The following is a 27661-nucleotide window of genomic DNA, read 5'->3' on the forward strand; positions in this document are numbered from 1 at the left end:
GAGATCTTTCCACTACTGATGATTTCAAGCTCATTACTTCATCTGGAACTGAATTTATGCTGACCAGCGGGTTGTGTCGCTCAGAACGGACATAGAACCCGCCGCTAGCGAAGCATCGGCTTCCAGGCCGAGCCAACACATCAAGGCAAAATAAGATGGCGAACTCCAGCAGGTGGCGTTAATGCAAAAAAGGTACCAGATTTGAGAAATAACCAAAGCAGATATTCAAAGTGTCATAGTTTACTTTGCCATCAAAAAAACCCGGGTGACTTCTTTGTGGAAGCCGGAAGTGTGCGGGGTACACGGCGACGCCTTCGAAGCCGAGCCGATCACCTGAATAGCTGCCCCGGGATTTTAAGTGGGATGTGTCTTATTATTATGACCTGCGCGGGTTTCCTGGGGATTTTGGGATAGTCTCTTTATTTTCAATTCTCGGCTTGGTTGTTTTATACTTCCCATTTGAAGTCTGGGGATCCCAGAATGTACCAAAGGGACGGCGTCGCAACTGCGCGCCAAAAACGGCAGAAGAACCCTAATCGATGTCGACCAAAATCAAAGGGAGGTTGTCAAAGGTGCAAGCAGCGGCGAGTAAGTTGAGGTGAACCGTGCGCATTATATTTTTCTTCTTTTTGTTCTCCCAAATTTCTTGGGGATGATGGTTTTCGATCAGATGCTAACTCGCTCATCAGCGCAGATGCGATGAGACAAAACCGAGCTGTCAGGAATGCACAAGAAAAGGTCTCGAATGCCCGGGATATCGACAAAAACCACTTGAATGGCGATATGTCTTCAAAGAAGAAGACAAGTATGATGAAACGAATGTTGCCCCGCCTGTACAGACCCCCGAACAATTCTTCGGTCCTGGCGAACAGACCCCAGAGAGTCAAGAAGATGAAGTTGTCCATACCACAAACTTGCAGAGTCTCTGGGACGAAGCAAGTTTGACATTGTTTGACGATCTGCCGGGGATTGACCCCTCGATTAAATCTGGGACGAGGATGGACTCTATATTGAGTGATATGCCGAACGACAAGCCGACAGATAGTCTATCAATCTTGCACCGCCGATTGGAAAACTCACCTATACCATCCTTTCTAATACATATGCCTGCAATTCTTGTTCAGTACTACTTTGACTATGTTTGCAAGTCTTGGTCTTCCTTTGATTCTCCGTTGAATCCTTTTCGGCTCATCGTCAGCCGTCTCTGGAGTCGCAATGCCGCCATATACTATACCATTCAAAGCATGGCAGCAGCCTCCCTGGCCAATGATTTTCCAGGGATGAAAGCGATTGGGATCCAAACACAGCAGCAAGCAATTGCATGCTTGCGTAACAATCCCCGTGTAGGTTCTTTACACCGCGATAATGAAGACGACGAGTATTTCCTTGCTCTTCTCATGATCGGAATGACCACAGCCTGGCACGATGCTGCTGACCTTGGCTTGGGATATTTGAAGGAGGCGAAAGACCATCTCATGAAACAGCAGCAGCTTTGTCAAGACTCCAATTCCACCTTCGCTAAGCAATATCCTCTGTTCCAACAATGTCTTTTGTATTGGAACATGCTGGCCGCCTTTGTGGCGGAAGACTCGTTGCTCCTTACTGAAGAAGAATTTTTGCAAACGCCAACCGAAGAGAATTCCATCTATTTGGTCGATGGCCAGGCTTTGCCTCATCCATGGACCGGGCCATTCTCCAAGGCATTGAGCCTCTTCTACCAGACTGCGAGAGTTGTTCGCGCTGCTCGCATACTAAGTCGCACCTATGTAGGGGAACCTGATCCCACATCGTTTGATTTCACTTTCCTGATGGAGGAAGTTGATTTGCGTCAAAAGGCCGAGCGTCTCGAACAAGACATACTATTCACCGGGCTCTCCTCTTACTGCGGCCCCGTTGATATCGGGGATACCGACACCCCACCTTCACATTTCATCACGCTAGCAGAGGCATATCGATGTGCCTCTCTGCTCCAAATATATCACGTCTTTCCGGAGATTCTGGATGAGAGACTTCATTTGAATCAGAGTCCCGATCAGGATACCCCACCCTTGTTTAATGTTCTTTTTGCATCTACCTCGGATATTTCCTTGTCTTCTGGGGATATGACTCGTCGCGTTCTAGCATTGCATATTGTTTCGCTTCTTAGTCAGATTCCTACCACATCGGGGACCCGATGTATGCATCCTGTACTTCTTGCTTGCATTTCTAGCGATCTTATCTTTCCGAACGATTCAGTCTTTGGTCCGGCTGCGAATGCGATTGCTAGTCTCAACACCCTGGATGTAGAAATTGCTCAAGCACGGCGCAGGGTGAGTTTATGGTTATCAGAGCTTGGTTTTATTCTTCCAAAGTTACGAATGCAACGAATCTCGGATATTGTGCGAGAAACTTGGGATCGGGCAGATTCTGGGGTCGAGACTTATTGGTTGGATATAATGATTGAAAGAAACCTCGAAACCATTATGGGATAGCAATATTCTTTATAAGTCTTGGGTCAGCTTAGCTTACAATTAGCGAGAAAAATTGGAAACGCGTATTCTTCATTAGTACATTATAGTCGTTTTTAATTGTAGGATAGAAATACCTAGGAGAAATGACATCATATGTACTATGTATACACCGCGAGAAAAACACAGAGTAGTGGAAACCAACAGATCCACTCTCTACCATTATCTTTCTTTGATTCTGATTATAATATGCCAATCTGCAAATATGGCCGGTTGGGAGCAATCAAGGAGTCTCAGATCTCGGATAATTACCGAGTAAGCTTCTATCTAATCAGGAGCCTGTATGTAAAGAACCATACGACACTCTAACGAAACGCTAGTGAAAGGTTGAAACTCCCATCTTCAAGCCGGTTGCCCTCAAGACCCCCTGAACATCCCCTTTTCTAGATTAGCGTAGCCGCCTTGCAGTAGTGTAGCCGCGATACATGCTAACGGTGTCTTCCATGATATCATGCCGATGTCGAAGATATGTGGAGGATATGGATGTCCGTTTTTGACATCCCAATCATTTCGGAAGATCTGATGAGCTGAGACAGGAAACATTAGCTCTTTCTGGAGAATCAGTCCATTCAAGGATTGATAAAATCCCGAATCTAATTCTTGAGATTCCCATGGGCTTGCATGACTAGAGGTGCCAGATAGAAAGACTGAGGCTATCTCTCCTGAGATGCAGCTCCATATACTACTGATCCATCATGGATCATTGATATTTCCTGATCTTATTTATCCATCTATTTTGTGGATTTCCTTTGTATATCTTTTCTCTAACTCAGTATTTCTGTCAAGTTCAGAACAGCAGCAAGTTTATTCATTATCGAATCGGATCCAGGGTTGAACCAGCCTTTGAAGATCATCTTAAGTTAGCATTTGGGGCTTCTCTGTGCCACTCAACTATAATTGGGCAATATTGCTGGTTTCATTTGATAAGGAGACACTAATTTTGGTAGTACAGTTCAGTCTGATCAGGAGGTTGAATGTAGGATGTGGTCACTGTACCAACTCTCCGCATATCCTTCGTAGTGATAATCCATGCTATAGCTTTAGTTAAATAGCACTATCTATTCATGCACACACTAGACGCATTTATGAATCACATATAAGTAAAAGTAGGAAATAACAATGGGTTTTAGCCCCTTTCCATCCTCGAGACGTTCCTGTCTTGACAGCAATTCACATTGTGACGTTATGGATAGACGGGATCAACAATACTGATTGAAGTTGTATAGAATAGACCATTGTTCTGTGAAACGCCAATAGTCAACGCTGTAATCACAAACCGACTCATGATCATCCCGATGGACCTTCAAACCTTCTAGGCGTGATATCCATGGGTGGAACTCCTGAAAGCTAAAGTCAATCCGCCTCTAGTCGTTTCGTAATCTATTTGCAGAGACCATGATACAAAACCGCCTCGTCCGGTGTTCCCGAGCCCCATCCAATGAGAGCATGCTGATAGGCAATTTGACCTTCTGTTCCATGCTGCGCCCATGTCAGCGCCACCCACCCGTCTCCGAGAGGGAATCCTGTCCGCATCGACGCCAGCGCTAACTCAAAGATAATGCGGGGTAAAGACACGCGAGCATCTGATTTGCTTATCTCCAATCTACCTGCCTAATGAACACTCGACATTACTCGTTAATTCGCGCGCCCGGCGATGTTTGGAGTTGTCTGTACTTCGTATATAATTCAGTCATGTCGGAAAGGGGTCCATGTTAGATTCATCCCTTTCCGGATTTCTCTTCCGTGGAAGTCCATCACCATCGTGACTGTCTATTACTAGTAGCCCTGTTGAGCGAGGGAGGATTTACTTGGCCGTGCCAGCAAGATGGAACCAGACCATCTTCACAATTCGGGGTCCAAGTCTCCTTTCGAGACTGGCAAATCGAAATTCGATGGTGAACTCGATCATTCGGATCCTGCTGCGGCAAACGGTCTCCTCGAGTCGCTGGGTTATGAGCCTGAGCTGACAAGGAACCGTTCAACGCTCCAAGTGGCTTTCATGTCCTTCGTCCTTGCCTCCATTCCCTATGGTCTCGCTACAACATTCTTCTATCCTTTAGTCGGTGGCGGTCCTGTAAATATCATCTGGGGATGGCTGATCGTGTCGCTCATCATTCTCTGCGTTGCTGCGTCGCTTGGGGAAATCACATCTGTGTATCCCACTGCTGGAGGTGTCTATTACCAGTCGTTCATGCTGTCTCCGCAAAAATACCAGAGAATCGTCGCCTGGATTTGCGGATGGTCTTACGTGGTTGGTAATATTATGATTACCCTTGCGGTGAATTTCGGGTCTGCACAGTTTATCATCGCTTGCGTGAATGTTTTCGAATCCTCTCCGGGGGTCGGCATCTTTGAAGCAACAACATATCAAACTTTTCTTATATTCCTGGCAATCACTCTTTTATGCAATGCAGTATCATCTCTAGGAAACAGGTGGCTGCCTCTTCTTGATGTTAGTATTAGTTCCTTCCAACCTCCAATCTCACCTAGTCTTACTGACATTCTCAGACGTTTGCCATTTTTTGGACTCTGGTCGGTCTCCTAGCTATTGTGATCTGTGTTTTGGTCATTGCCAAAAGTGGCAGGAATAGCGGTGCATATGTCTTCGGACACTTTGAGCCGCAATCTGGCTGGCCCAAGGGCTGGTCGTTCTGTGTTGGACTGCTCCATGCGGCTTATGCCACTTCATCGACCGGAATGGTGATTTCGTATGTTTTCTCTATATATTCAAGTTTCACGATATATATATATATATATATATATTTGGAAACATGAGCTGACAAGAGTTTAGTATGTGTGAAGAGGTTCAGGATCCATCTCGACAGGTGCCAAGGGCAATTGTGGGCACTATTATCCTCAACACCATAGCCGGACTTATTTTCCTCATCCCCATAGTCTTTGTTCTTCACGACTCTGCCGATCTCATCGCTCTTGCGTCTGGCCAGCCAATCCCGACAATTATGAAAGCAGCCATTGGTAATTCAACCGGTGCATTCCTTCTTCTATTGCCGTTAGCAGTGCTCGCTTTGCTATGTGGTATCGGGTGTACAACCGCGGTTTCGCGTTCAGTCTGGGCTTTTGCGCGAGATGGAGGCATTCCATTCTCCAAATACTGGAAACAAGTGAATCAGTCAATGGGGTTGCCGTTCAATGCTATGATGCTAGGTATGGCCATTGAAATCGCTCTTGGGCTCATTTACTTCGGCTCCAGTACCGCTTTCAACGCCTTCTCTGGTGTCGGTGTCATTACATTGACCGTCAGTTATGCATGTCCAATCGCCGTCTCATTCATGGGCGGGCGAAAGCATATCAAAAATGGGAAATTTGACCTTGGAAAACTAGGCATTTTCTGCAACATTATCGCATTAGGTGAGACTACTGCTCTCTGTACTTCATCTGGAAAATACTGACCTTATTCAATCAAAGCCTGGAGCTTACTGGCGGTGCCTCTGTTTTGCATGCCATCCTACCTTCCTGTCACGGCCCAGACAGTGAACTATGCACCTGTTGTCTTCGTAGCCTTCATCATGATAGCTACTTTATGGTATTGGGTCTGGGGCAGAAAGAAATACGTTGGTCCTCCTACCGCAGACGAAGCTGTAATTGATCTTCGTCTCTCGGGCGCGTAATTTTCAGAGCCTGAGTTGATCACACTAGATTTCAGTCCAAATGAAATGATCTATTCATTACAATTTGAGTAGTTTACCCGTGTTCTATAATAAAATACAAAGTCTTCTGAGAAAAGCATGTAACTTTGAAACACGCGAATTTCTTTCTCAATCCCTTGTGATCTCACAAACTTGCGTGCCCAGTCCATGGCTGATACTAATTCGCAGTTTGTCTCCCGGCTGAAGGAATCGAGGCGGATTCTGTGAGACGCCAATCCCACATGGTGTTCCGGTGATTATGACAGTTCCTGGTCGAAGTGTATGCCCCTGAGGCTATAAGTATTTGACTTCGGAATGGAGGATTATTCGGGTAAATACCTTTGATAAATGAGACACAATCTCAGGTACACTGAAGATCATATCATCAGCATATCCATTCTGCATTGTCTTGCCATTGAGTGATGTGCGAAGATTGAGATCTGCCGGGTTTGGGATTGACTCAGTTGAGACAATACAGGGCCCTAAGGGACAGAATCCATCCTATAAGATTTTAGCTTTGGGTTGCGCTTTTTGCGTATTTGAATTGATATTACATACCATTCCCTTCGCGTAAGACCATTGAGAGGTTCTATCTTGGTGTTGTCTAGCTGTCACGTCATTGGCTGTAGCATAGCCCAGAACATAGCTCTGGGCATCAGCGACAGAGACGTCTTTGCAAAGCTTTCCAATAATGATAGCTAGCTCGACTTCATAGTCTGCTTCGTCACACTCCACATTTGAAGGCAGTACAATTGGCTCTGCTGCCGATGCAATGCAGGTATCTGCCTTGAGGAAAACACTATAACAAGTAAGAAAAGGTTCCCGAGATATCAATATTGATCCTTACGTAGGAGTGCTTGGAAGAGCCAACTTCATCTCAGCTGCATGCTCCTTATAGTTGAGACCAATGCATCGAACAGTTCCCGCTTCTTGCTGTGAGACTGGCGACAAGAGCTTCTGGATAACCCTCGTCTCCCCAGTAAACTGAGCATCATGATCAAGGGCGCTACCACCTTCAACTATTCTCACGGCCACCTCATGTTTATTAATAATGGCAGTTCCCACTAGACATGAATTGTTAAGTCTTGATTCCAATGCGTCTTCAACAAGTCACTTACCATCAACATCAGAATCAACAGGCTCGCCACCATAAATCTTTCCATCATCACTCTGAAACCGAACCCATCTTTTCCAGATCTACCCAACGTTAGTAAAAATTTCACTGAATAGTCTGTGGGAAATTCTTACTGGGAATTGTTGTTTGGCGGTCACTGATCCATTGACCGTCTCGTTCGCTCCGTGAGAAATACCCATGGTTAACGTGCAATTCGATCAACTCCTGAAGGGTTTTCCTCAAAATGCATATCGGACTACTCCAGACGCTTTCTTAAAATGGTTATCAGTTGACCCCCACACGTACAATGGCTATCGGGAAATTTGTCGGTAAATTCATGATAGATAAGACGGGACAGACAATTTGCCGATGCCAAGAAGAAAAACGCGGGAAAGAAAGTTTTGGCTAGAGCCAAAACAAATTGGAGGACAGTTTGGAGTATCGGAATAAAGCCGAGCATGGGGAAGAAGCGAGGTTATTCATGAGCACGAGTAGTACTTGTCATGTTGAATTCAGTGCGGAAATAATACACACATGGCCACGAGAGTTGGGGATAGCCAAGACTGTAAGAATACCATGATAACGGAGTTGGGTCCATCGACTCCAATAATCTATGGCCTTCTTATCGCTTCCCCACGCCCTAGGTCAAGAAGAGATTCCACTAGCTTGAGTCAGATTAGATACTAAAGCCTGGATGAGTCGGGAAATTATTCAAGCATTCCCCAATCACTTGAATAAACCGACACTTTTCCCGACAAAGGATGTTATCTCTGAACTAGATGACATTTATAACTCCGAGAAAGTCGATGACATTAGCAGGATCACCTCTTTCTACATTTTACAACTTGTCAATTTGAAATGGACAAAGAAACGGGTATCACATACAAAGCTGATGGATCGTCAGATCATGATGTGCAATTGGGAAACCTCGCCATCGACCCGGTCAGAGAGCGAAAGCTTGTCTTAAAGCTAGATCTCTTCATCTGTCCTCTAGTGATGCTCATTTTCTTGGTAGCATATCTCGATCGCAGCAATTTAGGGTGAGTTGAATTCCCTCTCTGATCTTTCAATCTTCCATTGCTAAAATTACCAACTAGAAACGCGGCTGTTGCTGGGATGCCTGTGAGTTGTGAAACTCTGATATAGTTTTTCAATGCTCCTAACATACAAAAATTAGGAGGACATCGGACTGGTCGGGAACCAACTTGGGAGTAAGTCCTCACACTCTGAAACCTCATGGTTCTCGAGATTTTCTCCAGTTGTAGACTTGTCAAGACCATTACTGACAACAAATGTTCCAGACGCTGTTTCCCTCTTCTACGCGACTTATGTCTTTTTCGAAATCCCATTCTCAATGGTGCTCAAAAAGCTGCGGCCAAACAGGTTGATTGCAGCACTGATCATCGGCTTCAGTGCCTCTATTATATCCGCTGGATTCATCAAGAATGTTGCTGGGCTTTACATCACTCGCTTGCTCCTGGGTGTCTTTGAGAGTGGATTATTTCCGTATGAAATTCCTTGGGATAGAATCTTCGATATAAGCTGACCAGTCTTAGTTGCCTCACGGTGCTCCTGACGACTTTCTATAAACGCGAAGAGCAAGCACAGAGAATATCTTATTTATTTGTGTCTGCTGCGCTTAGTGGTGGATTCGGAGGCCTGTATTGTACCCACATCTCACTAATATTAACACGTATACTGACTCACTCCAGATTAGCATTTGGTCTCCTTCGTCTAGATGGGGCTGCTGGTCTTGAAGGTTGGCGTTGGCTTTTCATTGTGGAAGGTCTTATGAGTGCGGTCATCGGTATTGCCACTTTCTTCTGTCTCCCAAATAACTTTGAGACGGCCTATTTTCTCAATGAGGAAGACAAAGCACTCATGCGGATCCGAATGCAAGCCTCTGCTCAGTATGCTGCAGAAGAGTCATTTGACATACGCGAAGTTCTGAAAACACTACGCGATCCTAAGAGCTGGTTGACTTCACTGAATCAGATTAGCGTCAATATCTGCTCTTTTGGGTTCAGTACTTTTCTTCCTACTATTATCAGAGGATTCGGCTACGATTCCGTTCGAACGCAGTTACTCACTGTGCCCGTTTATATCTGGGCTTCCGTTTTCTATCTCGTCATCGCGCATTTCTCCGACGTTATTCGCATGCGAGCAGTCTTCATGGTGCCTCTTTGTCTCGTAACAGCAGTGGGGTATGCAATGATGCTGGGAATAGATGTTCATGCTAGGGGTCCTCTTTACTTTGCCACGTTTGTTTGTGTCACTGGGTATGTTCACATGAGTGTATTCCCGCATTGTCTTGGATCCGGGGCTAATAAAATATATAGTATCTATTGCGTTGTCGGCCTTGGTGTCTCCTGGAACGCGAATAGCCACGCCGGGTATTACAAGAGAACCATGGCCGTTGGATTGCAACAGTCTATTGGGAATTGTGGAGGTCTTATAGTACGTATTACTTCGAGGATGGCGTTCAGTTTCTTTGTATCTAATATTTCTTCTAGTCCGGGCAAATCTACAAATCTACCATCAATGGCCGATATCTCATTGGACATTCAGTCTCACTTGCCGCTATTTGTGTTGCCTTCTGTGGCAATATCAGTATGTACCTGCTTTTGAAATACCATAACAACAAGCGCGCAAAGATGACAGTGGAAGAACGGGAGGAAATCATCCAATCCGGTTCCTATGAGAAGAAAGGCGGCGATTATCATCCGGATTTCAAGTACATCCTGTAATATAGTGATATTTGATATGATACAACACGATGATAAGGGAAAACTGTTGATTCCTATGGCTTATTTACATCACTAGTCATGATACGCAATTTCAGAGATCATTTGTTCCCATGTTTCCAGATCCGTAGCCTGTGGGAACGCAAAATTTTGATCCTCCCATATGGCGGGCCATATCATATCAGGAGAGTAGCCTGGGGCATTGTTAGGGGATGCACCAATAGCGCTAGGATCCAGGGTTGGCTCGCCTCCGGAAGCAAACGCATTTCTGTCGCCCGCAGAATAGCTGTCGCGACTCATCATGTGTGGCATTACATCCACTGACTGCAGATGAACGTCATCGCCAGATAAATCACTCGCTTTGGCAAAGCCCTTGGCCCGAGCTATGCAGAGCTCAACGACCTTCACTTCTGCGAGGCCAAATTCATTCAACCATGCGTCTTCTCTCAATTTTTCGCAGTACTCCTGAAGATCATCCAAAATTACCGCTGTTTGCGGAGCATTCGGGCGGCGAACCGCAATAATCCCGAGAATCAAAGCACTGTTGAACATATTATGCGTCCCTAAAGTCCATCTCATATTCTCCGCTGTTCCATATTTGACTGAGTGTAAACGGATTTTGAGGTCGGATGAAGCTGAGGCGATACAAGCCTCGTGACTGAGGCGGAATCGATTCGTGATAGACTCTCGTAGAAGATAGGGTCGATGCAATGTGATCCTGGCGAAGTGAAAAGCAGAGTGCAAGTAGAGGCGATGCCATGGTAGGTAATAATGCATTTCGTCCAAGGAAAAATCCGGGTCACTCAGGGCAAAATAAGCGGGTAACTGCTTTTGCCAGGCTAGGAGTTTTTGATCCATCTCAGTGACAACTTCATATGAAGCTGGATAAAGCCCAAAGCATCGATCTTGAATCTCTCCGGCAATTTTGGCCAGCCCAGTGCATAACATCATGGCTGTGCTCCGTGTTGGGTTCTTCAATGGAGATACCGAGATCGTTGAGGACTGTTCATCAGTCAAGTCATCGAGCCAAATATTTTCGGGGGCCTTTATGAGACACATATGGTCTGATATCGCATATGGCCTGCCAAGGGCAAGAGCAATTGTCTTATCCAGCATGTATAAGTTACCCCATAGTCGTCGTCGCACCTCGGTGGCTTTACGGGATAGTCCCCACTTCTCTCCGTCGATATGCATACCCTGCGCCTGAGCCATTCGCATAGCAAAGCTCACAGTAAGCCAGCTTTCCGCTATTTGGCGGGTGTAAAGCAGATATCGTGTGACCATAAGACCAGCTCGAACGAGATCAAGACTCTCGCCATGGAACGAAGGCGAAATCACGATGGCCCTTCTAGAGGCCCAGTAGAATCTTAAAGAAGCCTCTTCGCTCTCCTTCCGTTTTTCTGGTGACGAGGTTGTGGGATCTTCTAAGAGAACACCGAAAGCAAGGATGATGAAAAGCAGCGCTAACCAACGAAGATCAACGCCGGCAATTTCGTCGAATCCAAATTTTCTTCCCCAAAATTCAGCAAACTGAGATCTGAACGTATCTGGATGCACTGTGTCAATAGCCCAGTTTATTTCAGACAGAAATCTCTCTATCAGTCTATCAACTGTTATTTTATTGCGTGGCAGAAGACCTAGCAAATCCCATACTTGTGAAAATGGCCCGGAATCGTTTCTGAAAGACTGAAGTGAGTCCTTTGTAGACAGCATACTCATGGGAGGCAAATCTGGAGCTGATTCATGAATCATGCGCGCTGCCACTTGATGTCCAAAATATGAATTTCCGAAGAACGACGGAGCACCACGGGCAATGTAAAGCTGGCCCAACTCTGTTCCTTCAGTATTAACTAATGGGTGAGCGTCAGCGCTATGATTGCATTTCTGGATCTTACCCAAATATTCCGATGGCTGATAGCCAGGGGTAAGGATGACTCCTACCTGTTGCCCGTACTGCATGCTCTGCTCCGGTGCCTCGCTCTCTTTCCTCCTCCATGTCATTTTCGGGCCATTGACATAGATGTGAAACACCGCGCTGTATACAACGTGAACAAGGTTGCTCTTGGTTACATTTTTGTTTGCGAGAATGGCATTGGGTGCAGGACGTCGTTTTCCGTCCACGTTTACGCCCTCTTGGACGAGACTCTGGGCCAACTGGATTTATGCCGCCGACGTCCATCCCAAGAAAATGACCCACCCAACAAGTCGGTGCTCGTCAGATAGTATGAGGACAATCAAAAGATGAGCTGACTTACTCAAGTGGGAAAAGAAAAGGAATCAGAGACAACCAATGGAATATACCGAACCACCCGACGGGTGATAATAACCGTGTTGGCCTTGTAAATCAGGCCTCTGAACGATTAACCCCCACGTCTTCCCATACTAAGATTTTTTGATGATAGTTTGATATTGAAATAGTATTGGTGATTTTCATTTTGGTAATGATTTCCGAGTCTTGATTGACTCTACTTCTTCGAATCAGTTTAGTTGAAAATAAAGAACCTACCTGGACTATTAGCCTCCGATCTACATATCCCAACAAACGATACACTTTGCCTGTCTAATGCAACGAAAGTTGTTGTTTCCACCAAGCTCATTTTTGTCGGGGAATGAATATATAGATGTATTTTGATTAATTAATCTTCTAATTCTTCTACTGCAAAGAAAGAATGCGAAGCAAAGATATCCCATCATACCATATGATTTGGGGTCATAGTCCTGCTTAGTCATGTGACGTCAAACGCGTTTGTTTACTTTCGACTTCGACTGTCTCGCCTTGCCTGAAGAACCATCCAATACACACAAACGCCAACCACAACCCCACGACATCTCCTGTACCATTAACCTCAACGTCTCGCTCGATTTCCTTACTCTTCCTTTTTGAACCCAACAAAGAACGGGATTTTTTTTTCGCTATGCCTCGGCGCTCCGCCCGTCTGCGTAGCAGTCAGACTCCAGAGGTGTGTACCCGACTCTCAAGAACTATTGGAACCCTTACAGACCCTGAAGGGGTTGACTGTGGTTAATCTAATGTTACTGGAAACTAATTATTCCTTTCAGGCTCAGGAGTCCACGCCTCAGCCCGCTGCAACCACCCAACTTCAATCCGTTCAGGAACGGGATGAGACGCCAAACGATGAGCAACACGTTATTCGTACACCGGTGACTAAGAAGCATGGCCAGCAAAATACCCCCAAAGCATCTGCTCGCGAAACGGAGATGAGGACACCAACAACTGGGTCCGCCGTCCGTCCGCCTCGAGAGGAAATGCACCCCAGCAAGGTGCATCAAAGCACCACGAAACATGCCGACTCTGGCCTCATTCTCGGCTTCAACCCCATCAAAAAAGATGCCAATGGCAACCCTTTGAAGCCCAGCCTATCTGAAAATACACCCACCAAATCAAAGGCCTCTCCAGCTCCTACTCACTTCGGGACTCCAGGCTACGAGTTCAAGTTTGGCCAGGATGCTCAGCTCAGTGACGAGGCAAGGCAACTGATGGAGCGCGTTCGCTGTGAGGCTGCCCACATCAGGGCTCAAATGGCCATCGACAGAGCAAACCAAGCCGAAAAGGGTGAAGAAAATGGGCCAAAACAGGAGAACCGGAAAATCGCAATGCCCAAGGGAAAGGCCAGCCGATTCAGCGATGTGCATATGGCAGAGTTCAAAAAGATGGACTCGATTGAGAACCACGCCTCATCTTTCCGAGCTGCACCTGGCCGATTCCAGCCCGTCACTAAGTCTCTGAAGCGAACTAAATCGAAGGCCCAGCTTGATGAGGCCGAGCCCTCCAAACGTTCCCCTTCGCGTTCTCCAGCAAAGCCATCCACCGCGGTGACACCTCCTGCTATCAACAACAAGCGCGTCAAACATAATCCGGAGAACGACACATCCTCTGATCGCTCACAACCCAAATCCGTTCAGCCTGAGCAAGAGCAAAATGCCCGTCGTCCTGCTGGTCCGCGACCCCGATCCACAATCCGGAGCTCTCTCATGACACCAACTCGAGCTTCGATGGCGCGCTCTACATCTGCCAGTCTCAAAGCACCAAAGACGTCTCTGATTCCCTCCCTCGCACGTTCGCCAGACACCAGAGCGATGGCATCTCCGCGCACTCCTCGAACCGACTTCAACCCACGGTTCAAGAGCAGTCTGCCCACTCTGGGAAATCTCAAGTCTATTCTTCGTCGACGCCAGCCTCTCTTTTCCCGTGATCCATCAAAGATCGCTGCTGGTACTCACGTTGCTGCTCCTGACTTCAAACCTGACTCGCTCTTTTCCAACCAAGGCGAAATAACAGACTCTGCTCCAACACCCTCACCGAAAAAGCATGTGGAGTTCACTCCGAGCGTCAAGTCGCGTCATGAACTTGCTGAAGCTTCGCCGTCCCGTTCGCCATCTCGTTCTCGGATTCCTACCACTCCATCTCGCTCAAACACCTCTGACATTGTCTACCCAACTCTTCCCACACTTACTCCTGAGCAGAAAGCAGCAGCTGAGCCCTTAAACAATAAGAGTGCTATGTCGCCTACCATCCGCCATGTTCGCAAGTCCAGCTCCAATGAAAAGATTAACGACTATCCAGAGCTTCCAGTAGTTGCTCATGGAATTGCTCACGGAATTGGAAACAAGAAGCGCCACCGTGATGAAGTGGACGATAGCCATTCAAATGATACTGATAATTCTGAAAACGTCCCGCCTCCTGATGCTGAGGAACGCAGTGCCAAGCGGGTTCAGGCTACGCCCAGTCCAGTCAAATTTCAATCTGCTAAGACTCCTGTCCGTACTCCTTCTGGTCGTGTGGGTACGCCTGCAAGCGCCAGGCAGAAGTCTCGCGGCGTTCTCAGTTTAAGTCGTCTCAATATGCTTGCGAAGCCAAAGGGACGGGCTTAACAGATCTCATCCGACTAAATGCCAATCGGGGTGAAGAATTGTGTTCTTTGATCGTCCCTAATCCCAGGGCTTTTTGTGTGTCATACTTGTAGCGCTTAATTCTGGTTTTTCTGACAGTTTTGATTGGAGTTATTTGCTACGCTTTCTTTGTATCTACATTCCCTTTCTTAGGACATTCTGTCCTCCACGTTTTTCCCTTCTTCTACTGTCTGATCTTCTTACTTTCATGTTTCGGTTGCGAAATTTTCCTCTTCGGTGATTTCTCTCTGGGATCCATTTCTTCGGCGCATGGTCGATGTGTGTCTGGCTTTTTGTCTTGTTAGTCTGGATATGGGGCGCAGTTATGGTGCTCGGAGTTTGTATGTATTATTTGGCTGTCTTTCTGCTGTCTGGAGATGGGTTTCCTTGTCTATGTCAATTTCAAGCGATATGTCGAAATCTCGACAGTTTTGTAGAGACTTGGTTTTCCTCGCGTTCTTCAGCAGCCTGCTTATTTTCTGAGATTGATGCCACCCATGAGTTAATGAAATGACTTCAAAGAATACTTTTTGCCTGTGATTACTCGATTCTATTCTTTTAGTTGAGCTAATAGGTGCAGCAGTGTGTTGATTCATTTAAGTACATCAGGCTAAAATTGGCGATATTGAGATGATGTTTCTTTTATAATTAATGGAGAAAGAAAGTTCGTTCCTCTATTTACATGCAGGATCATTCGTTATTGGTTGGGAAAATTCAAGCTAGAAATACACGAAGGGGGATTTGGAGGGGATAGAGGGCAGAGCAGGGCAAGGCAGAGCAGATGCGAAGTTGAAGAGCAATCCATGCCTTAAAATGAGTAAAAATATTCGATCGCTGGTGCTAGTCTTCCTCACTGTTCTGAGAGCGCGCGAGGAAGTAAAATATGGGACATGAGACATTACAGGCGTGAGTCGGAGAAAGGTCGGACATCGGACGAAAAGAAGATAGAAACTGAAGACAAAGAGATGCCTCAGGTCCCACGAGATGATGTATGGGAACCTGACACTTGGCTTCAGATGAAGCATTTTGGTAGAAACGGTTTTCAGAACCGTTGTCAACCTTTCATGCTCGCAAGGAATGAATCCAAGTTATATTCTTCCTGGTATTGTCGATCATCCCAAAGTTCGCCCAGGTCATCTAGCCAGCCCTTCTTACCCTTCTCCTTCACTTCACCATCAATATCGACCATATCGACTTCATTTCCTGTCTGATCGCCTGGTTTCTCGGCTGTCTCCGCCGTCTCGCTGAGATTGAATAGGTCTAGGAGTTGATCTGTGTCCATAGTGCCTAAGCCAGCATTTTGTTGATTGACCACCGTAGAGGCGACGTCGATCTTGAATCGTTGTAGGCTAGAGTTGGGGTTCTGTTAGCATTTCTCATCACTATAAAGGTGAGGTTGTAGATGGTGACTTACTTCAAGATCTTCTCCTCAAGTGTGCCTCTCGTGATCAGACGATATACGTTAACGACCTTCTTCTGGCCGATGCGATGAGCACGGTCCATGGCCTGGATATCCTTCTGTGGATTCCAATCGTGCTCGACGAAGATGACAGTGTCTGCACCCGTAAGGTTAAGACCCAATCCACCGACGCTGGTGGTCAGAAGCAACACATCGTAACTGGGATCTGTGTTGAAACGGTTGACGATGTCCTGGCGCTTCGTAGCCTCGACGCCACCATCCAGACGCAGGTATTGGACGGATGGTAGAAGCTTCTTCAAAACATCATTCTGGACAATATCCAGCATTTCCTTCATCTGGCAGAATACCAGCGCACGGTGTGGACTGACATAGCTAGCACCAGTGTCAAGCTCACCCTCAGCAGAGTGATCGAGACCGATTCCGCAGTCAACGAGCAAGTCTCGGAGAGCACTGAGTTTCGGCGCGTGTGACACATCTCTGATGGTGGATCGTTTGTTGGACAAGTAAGTCTGGACTTCATTATACTGCTTGTGACCATCCTTGACAACCAAAGCAGGGGAGTTGCAAAGGCGACGCATGTATTGCAGGGCTTGGAAGATATGCTCCTTGTCGTTTCGCTCCGTGCTACCCACCTTTTCTTGGAGTTCCTTCTGCTCCTTCTTGGTAAAGTCCTCAAAGAGCTTCTTCTGAAGTTCACTAGGGTCACAATAGTAGTTCTGGATGATCTTGGGAGGCAAGTCATTCAAAACCTCCTCCTTAAGACGACGGAGCAAGAATGGCAGGACTTGCTTGTGGAGGGCTTCAATTGCGAGAGCTCCTGCCTCCTGTTCCTTTGATGAAGATTTACTAAATCGACTTGCTGCAATAGGCTTCGCGAAGCGATCTAAGAAAACCTTCTCTGTTCCAAGGAATCCGGGCATCAAGAAATCGAAGAGAGACCACAGCTCCAGAACATTGTTTTGAATCGGCGTACCAGAAAGAATCAAACGGTGGTTGCTCATAATACGCTTCACAGAAAGCGTGATCTTTGCTTTGGGGTTCTTAATCAAATGACCCTCGTCTAGCACACAGTAGTTCCAGTTGATCGGATTGAGCACATCATTGTCATTGCGGCAGACATCGTATGAAGTCACAACCACGTCTGATGTAGAAAGCTCCGCCTGCAGTCTTGCTCGCTCGGCCGGAGGTCCGACATAAGCGATACACTTGAGGAAAGGAGCATACTGCTTCACTTCTTGTTGCCAGTGGCCAGAGAGCGAAGGTGGACAGATGATGAGAGAAGGCAGCTTTCGAGAATCTAATGATTGGCTCTTCGCATACTCCTCCGCACGCATGTGGTGATCACTTGCAACGATACAGATTGTCTGGAGGGTCTTACCAAGACCCATGTCATCGCAAAGAATGCCATGAAGGTTATACCTGTTCAGGAAAGCAAGCCAGTTGACACCATCCTGCTGGTAGGGACGAAGCTCGGCCTTGATGGCAACGGGAATCTGGAATGTCTCGACCTTGCGGACGTCCAACATTTGGGACATGAATTTTCGCTCGCGGTCACGACCCTTCAGCAATTCTTCGGAGAATCCAGGCGGGTCAGGGATACCTGCTTCCAAAGGTACCAACTTGACGAGGGTTGCAAAGGAGGTGGTTGCCAGTAGTCGCACGTCGTTATCGGAGTCGCTCATTCGTCCGAGAACAGGTACCACGAGGAAAATGACATAAGGCAATATACCATCCTCCATCACATGAATCAAATGGTAAATACATTCGATGGCACCTTGACGGTGAGGAACATCGAGGGCATTATTGATGGTGGGCAAGACCTTCTCTACCAACATTGTCATACCGCTCACTGTAATCACGCTGCATATAGTAGCAAAGCACTTCGCGGCTGCATAGCGGATAACTGAAAGTCGGCACTGCAGGCCCTTGGTGATAATAGGCATAAGTCCAATAACCCAGGGGTGAAGTCCGGAATCGAACTTGGGAAGTAGCGCGCGTAGTGTAGAAAGGCCATCAACAACCTCCTGACCGAGTTCGTTCTCTGGATTCGTTATATCCTCGGGAAGCTCGCCTTCGAGAGCTTGCTTGAGCGGTCGCTCAACGAGAGCAGCGAGGTTCGGAACCTTTTCGAGAAGGTCAGGGCCGAACTTAACAGCCAGTTGCTCCAGAGCATCCTTGGCACCACGGCGCATGATGCGTGCTTCTCTGGCTTCGCGTTCAAACTTGGCAGCATCGGGGTGGTCGCGTCTGTCTTCTTCTTTGCGTAGCGACAGAATTGATTTTTCGAGTTGAGAGTTGTGAGGGAATTCAGGGGTCTCGGACGTATCAACGCAGCAGTATTTGACGAGGTTTCCAATGATTTTGTCCACGGGTCCACGTTTTGTGGCTGCTGTGTAGTGCTCGATCAGACCTGCAACAGCTGTGGCAGAGCGCTGCTGAAGCTCGAGATTCTCTTCCTTCTTGATGCTGTCCATCATGCCCTTGATGATATGGCCAGGACGCTTCGGGATATCGCGCAAGGCGACCAACGCACCAGCAGCCGCGGCAAGAACGCGCATGTCGCGCTGCTCCCTAATAGATCGTGCTTCATCAACGGCAGACTGCGCAGTGGCGCGAGTATCGTTGAGAACCTGGGTAGCAGTAATTCGCTGAGCGGGTGTCAAATTCTTCTTCAAGCGGTCGAAATCGGCGCCAACGATTTTCTCAGCATCGGCAAGCGAGAAAGCATTGGGACCTGCTTCAGTGTCGCCTTGGACGACGACAGCAAGGATCGGTAGTCGTGAAGGCGGAACATGAGCATGATCGCGGAATGAGTTGAGTAACGAGTGGCACTGTGCGCGAGCGACATGAAGGTAACAGGCGATATCAGAGTACCATGATGGCCGCTCTCCCTCCACAATCGGTCGCAGACGTGAACAGAGAAGCTCTGTATACTTACTCTCCGGTCCTGAGAGCCGGGCGTACTCTTCCATTACCATAGCTGTGGACAGTTGTGAAGTTGAAGCGGGGATATTGAGACCGTCGATGACAGATGGCCAGAGACTCGGGAGTTCATGCTTGTCCCAGAAAAACATCAGTTCACCGAGTGCCCGAGCGGCGAAGATCTTGGACCGAAGCATCGTGTCTACGCCAACAAGGTCTATGTCACCGGAGAGCATGTGTCCATCCACATTATGAGTTGATGATACGGGCGCTTCCTTCTTCTCAACCTTCCGTTTACGACCTGGCTTGGCGGGTTCCGGGCCCGGAGCAGGAGGCGATGATTTTGCAGGGGTGGTGCAGGTGTGGAGAATGGTAGACCGGATGGCTTGATGAATAGACAAGTATTCATAGGGATGGGGTAGCGAGGAACACCAAAGGGACCAAGAGTCAGAGTGATCAGAGGTTGGATGGATTCCGAAAGATCATTCTGAGATGAAAATGACCCACGATGCTCTATGGCCTTGAGTAGTTCTGACCAAACTTGGAGCGACAGCTTGAGGACACCCTCATTTCGCTCCACAAGCAAGTTTTGGAAGATTAAACGCAGTGCTTTGCCGTCGACCCAGTCTGTGCTACCTTCTCCCTCCAGCTTCAAGAAAGTCATAAGAGCACGAAGAACAGCGGATCGAACGCTTGTAATGGTGTGACGCAGGAAGGGGTACAGTCGAGGTACCAAATTACCAAATGAAGCCTCGGGATTGTCCGCCGCATTGGCCTTCATTGCGTCCAGGACTTGATTAAAGGTACACAATTTAGCTAACAAGTCCATCACAGAGCCTGTGCTTGCACTGAGGTCGTCTTGAAGGTTTGAAAGGCAGTCCCAAACGATGTGCATGAGAGGACCAAGTGTTCCAGCTCGTGAAGTAACAAACTCCTCGGCAATGGGGACCAACGTGGCTGCACTGACAGCCCGCACGTCATCATCGAAGTCGGCCAGGCCTTTCATGACAGCCTCAAGAACACCATCCATCATATTTGAGTCTTTGACGAGAATGTCCTTGCGTACAGCAACCAAGTACCGCAGACCGATCATGCCACCATGGCAGACTTCCCAGATAGGACGTTCCAAGCCCAGGTCGGTCTGCATGATGATTCTGTAGAGGCTGCGATAAACTTGACGCACGGATTTCGGTGCTAAATGCGACAAAAGCGCACCAAGCGTCTGACCAACTGTTTCTCTGATCGGAGCAACCACATTGTCTGAAATATAGTCACCAAACCTATCAAGCATCAAGACACAAAGTAGTCGGCATGCCAAATCGTCGAGCCATTGACGGTTCAGCTTGTCGTTTTCTTCGCGACTTTTTCCTTCCAGCCGTCCAGCCGCGGGACCCTGTACTCTGACCACCTCACGAAGGGCCATCGCGGCACCATGGCGGACTTCCCAGTTGGAGTCAAAGATATCAACTGTAAGGAATTCACACATGCATTCCAATGGCCAGCCAGCACCTTGATCCACGATTTCGGGCTGGATAATGGGCTTTTCTGGAGCGATGGGCCCTTTGAATTCGGAAACAATTTTTGAGTCGTCATCATCTGCAGAGGGGTCGAGTGAAAAGTAGTCAGGCTTCGAGTCACCATTTTGTGCATCGCCATTCTCGGTTTTGACGGGGTGGGGTGTTGTTGCTGGGGATGCGACGTTGTCTGAGGCTCGTCGAGAGGCTAAGTCGACCACACGAACTTTGTTGGCGCCTAGTTTGGCGCTTTGTTTATTCTTGCGCTTAAGCTGATTCAACTGCCGCTTGCTCAGTCCTGATTCATCCTTGATAGCGCTTTCAGTTGGAGAGGATGCACGATGGGATGACAGGTCCTGTACACTGTTCTCTCGCGGGATTGAATTGTTAGAAGCCTCCCTTTGAGGAGCGGGAGTGGGTGCTTTTGGAGCGATATCGATGGTCTCAAGCATCTCATCTTCATTATACTCGCCTTCCAGGCCCAACCGAGCAGTCAAGGTCTTCTTCTGGTGAAGGAGACGAGCGGCCGGATCCATTGATGCCAGGGAGTATTCATACTCTTTACCCGCACTTCCGAGAAGACGTTTGCCGAATTTCAAGACGGAGCCCACATCCAAAGTGTCGAGGTGAAGAAAGCCATCTAAAGAAGGGGCAATATCTTCGGATTTGATCTCGGACTTGATTTCCACGTCGTCATCATCGGTTGACGACTTGATCTGTAAGCCGTCGTCCTCGTTTGGATCATAAACATCGGCATTAGATACGATCAATCCGATTGCTCGAGCAGCAGCAGTTCTCGTATCCCATGATTTGGATCGAAGATAAGGCAGAATGCGTCCAAGTAGATTGAAGAGTTCATCTGGATGTTGTTTTTGGACGTCTGCCAATTGTTGAGCAGCCGTGTTCCGAATGAGTTGCGTACTTCCAGTTTCTAGGAGTCTGTTCAAATAAGAGAGAAGAGAGAAAGAAGGGTCAGTCCCTAATCCACGCGCATTGAATTGTATACTTTGTGAAATGATGGAAAGAGATACTCACGTGACCAGGCGGTCGAGTCTGCGTGGATCGTTAGTCATGTGATTGACGCGTCATGATTGGAGGGTGGAACTTACCGGGAAGTCATGGCGGGCCGTCACTCTGATGCCGAGTGAACAGCACCGCCTATAGATGAAAAGGAACAGATAGGAAGTGAGAGAAGACGCGACTGAGCGCGTCAACACGAGATGCGATCGCGAATGAGAGAAGCAAACGCCCGAAACCAACGCCTCCAACACCGCGATGCACAGTGGCTGAGTCAGCAGGGAGGATTAGATTCAGTACACAAGAGGAGATTCGAGGTCACGCAGCCGGGTTTATATCATTGGGGCTCTCTGGCTGATCGCGCCGGCCCATGTTTGGGTGTGTTGCGCTAGGCCCAAAAGGGTTTAGTGGTGGTTGGGCCTCCACTACAGGTTTTTCTATCACGTGATATACGCGAATACACGCAGCCAGTCACGACTTTGCATGAGACATTCTCTATTAGTAGTAAAAGAGTCAAAGAGAATAGTTGTATGAATTTGTAGAATTGTCACTTTGAACCCACCGCATGAGGAATCTATAGCGATCTTAATGGAAAGATTTACCAAACATCCCCAAATCTGATCGACCTACGCATGCCAAGACATGCCAGATGGCCTCAGGGGACTTCAAGATTCCCACGCTCATCATAGGGGCCTCGAGTATGTCGGTCCATCAACGGGATAAAGATATTTCTAGAATAGACATAAATTCAAGCATGCTGTAGCTAGGACGATAGTTTAATAAGATGAAGCAAATCCAGTGTTTCTACCAATAGTGGTTGGTGGATTGACAATTGCGGAACTATATATCCACCTTTATATATCCAAGCGTCGGACCTATAGGTATGGCTGCAATCCGGGGAGAATGACGTTTAAATAGCTCCAACCTTGGAAGTTGTCAGTCAACCAATTATTTCCAGAGATCAATATTGAAGCTCGCAATAAGATCATCTACTACACAGGACTCTTAACACTAACAGTACTACGTAGAGCAGGGCTCGGTACAAACCGGCAAGGGTTGAATGACGTGAATACTATTCCCATTAGGTAGTAGATACATCAAGTCAAGTCGAACTTAAACTACCCTCAGATCAGAAGTGAAAGGACTCTTATACTACTAGTAGAACTAATCCTCTAAAAGCCCTGGGCATTGCACCCTTTTCCTCTGCAGACATTAAGCCGAGAACTTGTATCGGCTACTGAACGTACTACTTCCACTCGTACTGCACAAGCTTCCTTGGAAGAACCGGAGTATCATTTCAAAACATGGCCCGAGTAGCCATCAAAAAGAGCATTTCTATACAGTCACAGACCCTCTCGGAGAAGCATCCGAGAGGGCAAAATTCCGAAGAACGAACGCATCAAAAGAAGAAACTATCGCGTCCTGGCCTGGCCCTTGCCATGCCCATTTATTGTTGCCGGATCTTTTCCAATGTAGCGGCAGTCTCCTTCTCCTTGCCCAGTAATCCCAGGCTCCGAATCTCCTCAGCCTTGGGACCATTCTCACGCGCGGATGCAGCCTCGGTCTTGCGGACGGCGTTGGCGATTCTGAAGGCACGGTAGACCTGGCAAAATTGTCAGCCTTACTCTCTAAAATCAGACAGATGGAATGAAGTCTATTTTTCGCAGGCTAGATGGCTTACCTCCTTGGTGTGGTGAAGACATTCGTGGTAATCCTCCAGGGCCGGGGCACACTTCTTCTTACCCTCAACACCACCGTCGGAGTTAACGACGTAGCAACCAAGGACCTCTTGCCAGAAGGGAAAGCATCGGTTAGGACCTAGATACAGACGGTAATCCGTTAGCCCATGGCAATTGCGGGGGAAGAAAGGGTGGGTGGAGGGTCGGCGCAAGATGTGATCGAATGGGCAAACACCGCAGCCAACCCGCTAGGGACCCCGGAAAAGGCTTCAAAAAGGTACGTACCGAGATTGTTACCGAAGCCGGAAGCCATTGTCGAGGAAAGAAAAGAACAATCGACGGCGTGGGAGACAGAAAGCTGGCAAAGGAAGTGGTGAAGTGCCGGGCGGATGCGACTCTTTCCTTCTCAAGTCGGTTCCGACGTGGCCCGTGCACTCCGCCGTATGCGTTTGGGCGTTAACGTTGCTAGTTTAGAGGACAAGTTAACCACGTCCTGCGTCTCGATCAATCGTTATGGCACCGCTGGAAGGTTTATCGGATGCTCATGCGATTCTACTCGCGACCAGACTATGCGCTAATGGACAGGTGAACGCCTTACCAGCTCTACAAGCGCAATACCCCCATTGTTTTCCACTAGAACGTCTCCTACGGATCGTCTTGACCTTCCTCCCCGAGAGCACGCAACCCTCCGAGTACATTTCTGTACTGCAGGGTCTGGCAAGCGGCAAGGATCTTGAACCAAATACCGCCCAAATCGACATATCTGCTGTACAAGACCTGTCTGAATCGGCCGCAAGACAACGTGTGCGAAAGCTTCGTCTGCGGCCCCTCAAACGCGAGGACGAGGAGGAAGAAGTCGCTGCTTCCGACGCCTTAACACAGTTTATAATCCACCGCGCATATCTGATCGATTCGGAGACGGCCCTCCAGCCTCTTATACTTAGCCTGCTTCTTCCTTTCTACGAACACAACACAGTCATTCGAACATGGCTCGTTTCGAGTCTACTACCAGCACTTCGATTGAATTACGAATACTATCAAAACCGAGAAGAGACACTGTCATTAGACACGCTGGATTTGATGGACGATCAGACCGCCGTTAATATTCTTTTATCCATTACCAACACCGAGAAGAACGACATGGACCTGGTTAATAATCTAAGAGGTCTTGTTGGCCCTTGGTTATATGGAGGAAATAGATCAAAACGACGCAGATTGAATGATACAGCTCGTCAAAATACAATTTCTTTTGTTCAGGGAATTTCAAAGCCAAAAGAACCCGAGTTCTCGGGATGGGAATATGTGAATGAGTGGCTATTGTCGCGCAGTTTTGTGGAGTACGACAGTGTTGTCAATGCCTTCGTCAATTGGAATGGCCCGGAGGATATCGATATTGGGGGCTATGGGGATCCGGATGTGACAATGGCATCGAGTAAAGCAAAGGAGCTGCTGCAACGATACGGACAGTCAGGCTTGGCTGTGGTCTACGGCCATGCCGATTCGTCTAAAGCCGCTTTAGAAGGATCCCTCAAAGTGCTAGGTCGTGTAGCAAAATTACTTGACCTCGAGGAATGTTCATATCTGGACACCCCCGAATCGACCCTTCGAACTGTGGAGTACGATACAGACTTGCTTTCGTCATCAACTCGAGCCTCGCTCATGCAGAACGCGTTGCTCAATCATGACAATCCGTTGACCCAGCCATCGCCTTCCTCTATCTCTTTGTTGAGCGCGCTGCTCCTTTCTCTACGCATCTTAATCGGGTATGGCTATAATGTGCCATGTCGAGCAGTGGCAAACCTTTGTCTCTTCAGTAATGAAGAGCTGCAATTGGTGGAATTGAAGAACGTGGTGGATTCCACTACAAAGCAAACTCGGTCCAAGCAGCAATGGATTGTCGTTCGAGACCAGCTCCTTTGGTTGCGGGACTGGCAGACAGAGCAGTCAGATAACGGCTGGGATGAGCCTTCTACCCACCAGGGTCTTTTCTGGAGAGTCCCACGCGACACAGTAGAAACAGAGATCCTGAAGGCATTGCTCAGTGCAAGAGGTGAGTCCAATCCCACCCCCAGCGTATCTTCTCTTCGGTACTTACCATCCCCAGAATATCAATTAGCTGTTGATATCTATACTCAGTCTGGCTCAGCACCACTTAACCTCACACAAGTGGAAGAAGCAGTGGCCGAGGCCACATACAGCGCGTACGATAACGCAAGTAATGGAAATCGGACGCGTGGGGGCATGAAGAAAGCCTATGAAATGTAAGTCTGCTCGCCAGGACTCTGAGCTCAGAAGTATTCTAACCCAGCCCAACCAGACTTCAAGCGTTCCAGCCACACTTCCCAGAGTCGACGACTTTCAAGCATATCGGCGCTCTGATCGCCGCAACACATGCTTTATCATTCTACTCCCTGACGCTACAGCACGGAGTCCCCTTCCAACCAGTCAGCATTCGCGTCCAGCACGATCCGCTCTCCCTCATCGAGAAAGTCCTCGATCAGAATGCTAAAAGTTATACCAAACTCGACGACCTCCTCTCCATCGGCCGTAATTTCGTCGCTGCAGGCCTCCCTATTAAGTCAGCCGACGCCTCCGACAAAACCCCCTTGGAAAATCTCACAGGTGAGGACGCCCTCGTCACAGCTGAACGTCGCATAACCTCTCTCGCCATCGCATCCGCTCTCACATCCAATGATTTCGGCACCGCCTATTCCTACATCCTTACTAGACTCACACCACCAAGCGCTCTACCAAATACCTCTCCACTCTTCACAAATTCCACCATCCCCGACGATATAACCTGGCGTGCCGTCTATAACGCAGGTCGCTACCGCCCCAGCAGCCCAACTTCCACAAACCTCCAATCACAAATCACCCACCTCTCACAACGAATGGAGCTCCTCTCCCTAGCTCTAACCCTAACACCAACCCCAGCCCCACTCCCCGAAATCCTAGGTGCCTGGCGCCGCTGCGACGAGGAAATTTCCTCACTACGTACGCGTGAACAGCAAGAGGAAGATCTCTGGGACACAAAGGGTGATAACACTACTCTTTCCAGTGTACCGGGTGGTTTTGGTCCGACAGATAGTGAGCGCGATGCTTTTGATACCGCACAGCAACGCACAGCTAGACGGGCACGCGCTCGCGCCGCGATGCCCCATTCGCACCCGCACGATGCGCCAATGGGTCTATTTGAAGTTGCGCGTGGAGCGGCTATGGCATTGCGTAAAAATACGTTCCCATTGCGTGGATCTGGATCTGGTGCCGGTGCCGGTGCCGGTACTGGTGCCAGTGCATCAATGACGAGGGACTCGGGTGATTTTGAGGAAGGTGATAGGCCACTTTCACCTGGGGGGTGAAGGGAGGGTTAGGAAGAGGGATATGGTTAGTAACATGGTGACTGGGGGATTGGCGAGTGGGATTGGATGGGTTCTTGGTGCTGAGCCTGTGAATCGGTGAATGATGTGTATAACATGGTACCTGTAGAATTATGATAGCGATGATATAACTGAATTTCTTATGCAATTCTCTTGTCTAGGTGATGTTTATATTCTTTTTTTGACCAAGCTACTAGTTTATGACATACTAGGGTGGTACACTACCACTAGTAATGTACTAGGATAGTTGTTATTACGGCCGGCAAGGCGCAAGCCTTATTCATTCAGCACAAGCGTAATGCTTGTGCTGAATGAATAAGGCTTGCGCCTTTGTACAATGGATTCTACTCGACCATAACATAACCATAACAAACCTAAGAATTACCATTTCCAATTCGGAAGAAGGCAAGACAATTGCAATGGTATTAAGGACCTAGATATATGCCCGGCTCGTCGATGCACGCAAAACCCAGGCATAACTTAATTCAAAAAGCCTAGGGAGAGACTATACATAAGAAACGAAGAGCACAGAAAAAGCTAATGATGTACGAAGAAATGTCCAGGCTCAAAATGTAAATAATGGAAACATGCCAGATGGGAAGTCCTTGGAAACAATGAATATCCAAGGGAGAGGAATGAGAAGGGACTGAAGAGGTTGGGTATGATGTGAGGGAGAGGTATCAGGCGGTTAAGGATCGTATAGGTAAGACATAGCCGATGAGTCGTACAACGCTTAAAATGAGAATGAGGGAGAAGAATGGCACAAAGCTTGAGAGGGTATGATGATTTGGACACGAAGAGAAATCAAT

The 27661-nt window shown here is 47.8% G+C and overlaps 9 protein-coding genes across 9 annotated transcripts; 5 read left to right on the top strand and 4 right to left on the bottom strand.

The window, feature by feature from the left end:
• Window positions 1-480: 480 nt before the first annotated feature.
• N7469_011494 (uncharacterized protein) lies at window positions 481-2471 on the top strand (the record flags this gene model as incomplete). Its single annotated transcript, XM_056650399.1, has 2 exons — window positions 481-588; window positions 690-2471. 2 exons carry the CDS (start codon window positions 481-483, stop codon window positions 2469-2471), a joined length of 1890 nt encoding a protein of 629 aa, XP_056495463.1.
• A 1861-nt stretch (window positions 2472-4332) lies between these two features.
• Window positions 4333-6136, top strand: N7469_011495 (uncharacterized protein; the record flags this gene model as incomplete). The annotated part of the gene is made up of 4 exons (XM_056650400.1): window positions 4333-4959; window positions 5016-5215; window positions 5299-5876; window positions 5934-6136. The coding sequence occupies 4 exons, from the start codon at window positions 4333-4335 to the stop codon at window positions 6134-6136; spliced, it is 1608 nt and encodes a 535-aa protein (XP_056495464.1).
• A 147-nt stretch (window positions 6137-6283) lies between these two features.
• Window positions 6284-7468, bottom strand: N7469_011496 (fumarylacetoacetate hydrolase family protein; the record flags this gene model as incomplete). Its single annotated transcript, XM_056650401.1, has 6 exons — window positions 6284-6448; window positions 6494-6655; window positions 6713-6953; window positions 7002-7218; window positions 7273-7351; window positions 7403-7468. 6 exons carry the CDS (start codon window positions 7466-7468, stop codon window positions 6284-6286), a joined length of 930 nt encoding a protein of 309 aa, XP_056495465.1.
• A 658-nt stretch (window positions 7469-8126) lies between these two features.
• Window positions 8127-10015, top strand: N7469_011497 (uncharacterized protein; the record flags this gene model as incomplete). The annotated part of the gene is made up of 8 exons (XM_056650402.1): window positions 8127-8308; window positions 8366-8390; window positions 8446-8479; window positions 8570-8774; window positions 8825-8929; window positions 8981-9547; window positions 9608-9725; window positions 9782-10015. The coding sequence occupies 8 exons, from the start codon at window positions 8127-8129 to the stop codon at window positions 10013-10015; spliced, it is 1470 nt and encodes a 489-aa protein (XP_056495466.1).
• Window positions 10016-10087: 72 nt separating this feature from the next.
• N7469_011498 (uncharacterized protein) lies at window positions 10088-12191 on the bottom strand (the record flags this gene model as incomplete). The annotated part of the gene is made up of 2 exons (XM_056650403.1): window positions 10088-11842; window positions 11967-12191. The coding sequence occupies 2 exons, from the start codon at window positions 12189-12191 to the stop codon at window positions 10088-10090; spliced, it is 1980 nt and encodes a 659-aa protein (XP_056495467.1).
• Window positions 12192-12927: 736 nt separating this feature from the next.
• On the top strand, window positions 12928-14905 carry N7469_011499 (uncharacterized protein; the record flags this gene model as incomplete). Its single annotated transcript, XM_056650404.1, has 2 exons — window positions 12928-12972; window positions 13073-14905. 2 exons carry the CDS (start codon window positions 12928-12930, stop codon window positions 14903-14905), a joined length of 1878 nt encoding a protein of 625 aa, XP_056495468.1.
• Window positions 14906-15977: 1072 nt separating this feature from the next.
• N7469_011500 (DNA-binding ATPase) lies at window positions 15978-21899 on the bottom strand (the record flags this gene model as incomplete). Its single annotated transcript, XM_056650405.1, is given in 4 exon segments — window positions 15978-16272; window positions 16338-19650; window positions 19665-21718; window positions 21889-21899. The coding sequence occupies 4 exon segments, from the start codon at window positions 21897-21899 to the stop codon at window positions 15978-15980; spliced, it is 5673 nt and encodes a 1890-aa protein (XP_056495469.1).
• Window positions 21900-23243: 1344 nt separating this feature from the next.
• N7469_011501 (uncharacterized protein) lies at window positions 23244-23788 on the bottom strand (the record flags this gene model as incomplete). Its single annotated transcript, XM_056650406.1, has 3 exons — window positions 23244-23399; window positions 23478-23614; window positions 23761-23788. 3 exons carry the CDS (start codon window positions 23786-23788, stop codon window positions 23244-23246), a joined length of 321 nt encoding a protein of 106 aa, XP_056495470.1.
• Window positions 23789-23988: 200 nt separating this feature from the next.
• N7469_011502 (secretory pathway Sec39 family protein) lies at window positions 23989-26834 on the top strand (the record flags this gene model as incomplete). Its single annotated transcript, XM_056650407.1, has 2 exons — window positions 23989-25736; window positions 25793-26834. 2 exons carry the CDS (start codon window positions 23989-23991, stop codon window positions 26832-26834), a joined length of 2790 nt encoding a protein of 929 aa, XP_056495471.1.
• Window positions 26835-27661: the final 827 nt, after the last annotated feature.

This window comes from Penicillium citrinum (assembly GCF_028827155.1).
Source record: "Penicillium citrinum strain IBT 23319 chromosome Unknown utg000010l:1.0-1229701.0:1.0-1230130.0, whole genome shotgun sequence".
In the NCBI taxonomy this organism is placed as follows: domain Eukaryota; kingdom Fungi; phylum Ascomycota; class Eurotiomycetes; order Eurotiales; family Aspergillaceae; genus Penicillium; species Penicillium citrinum.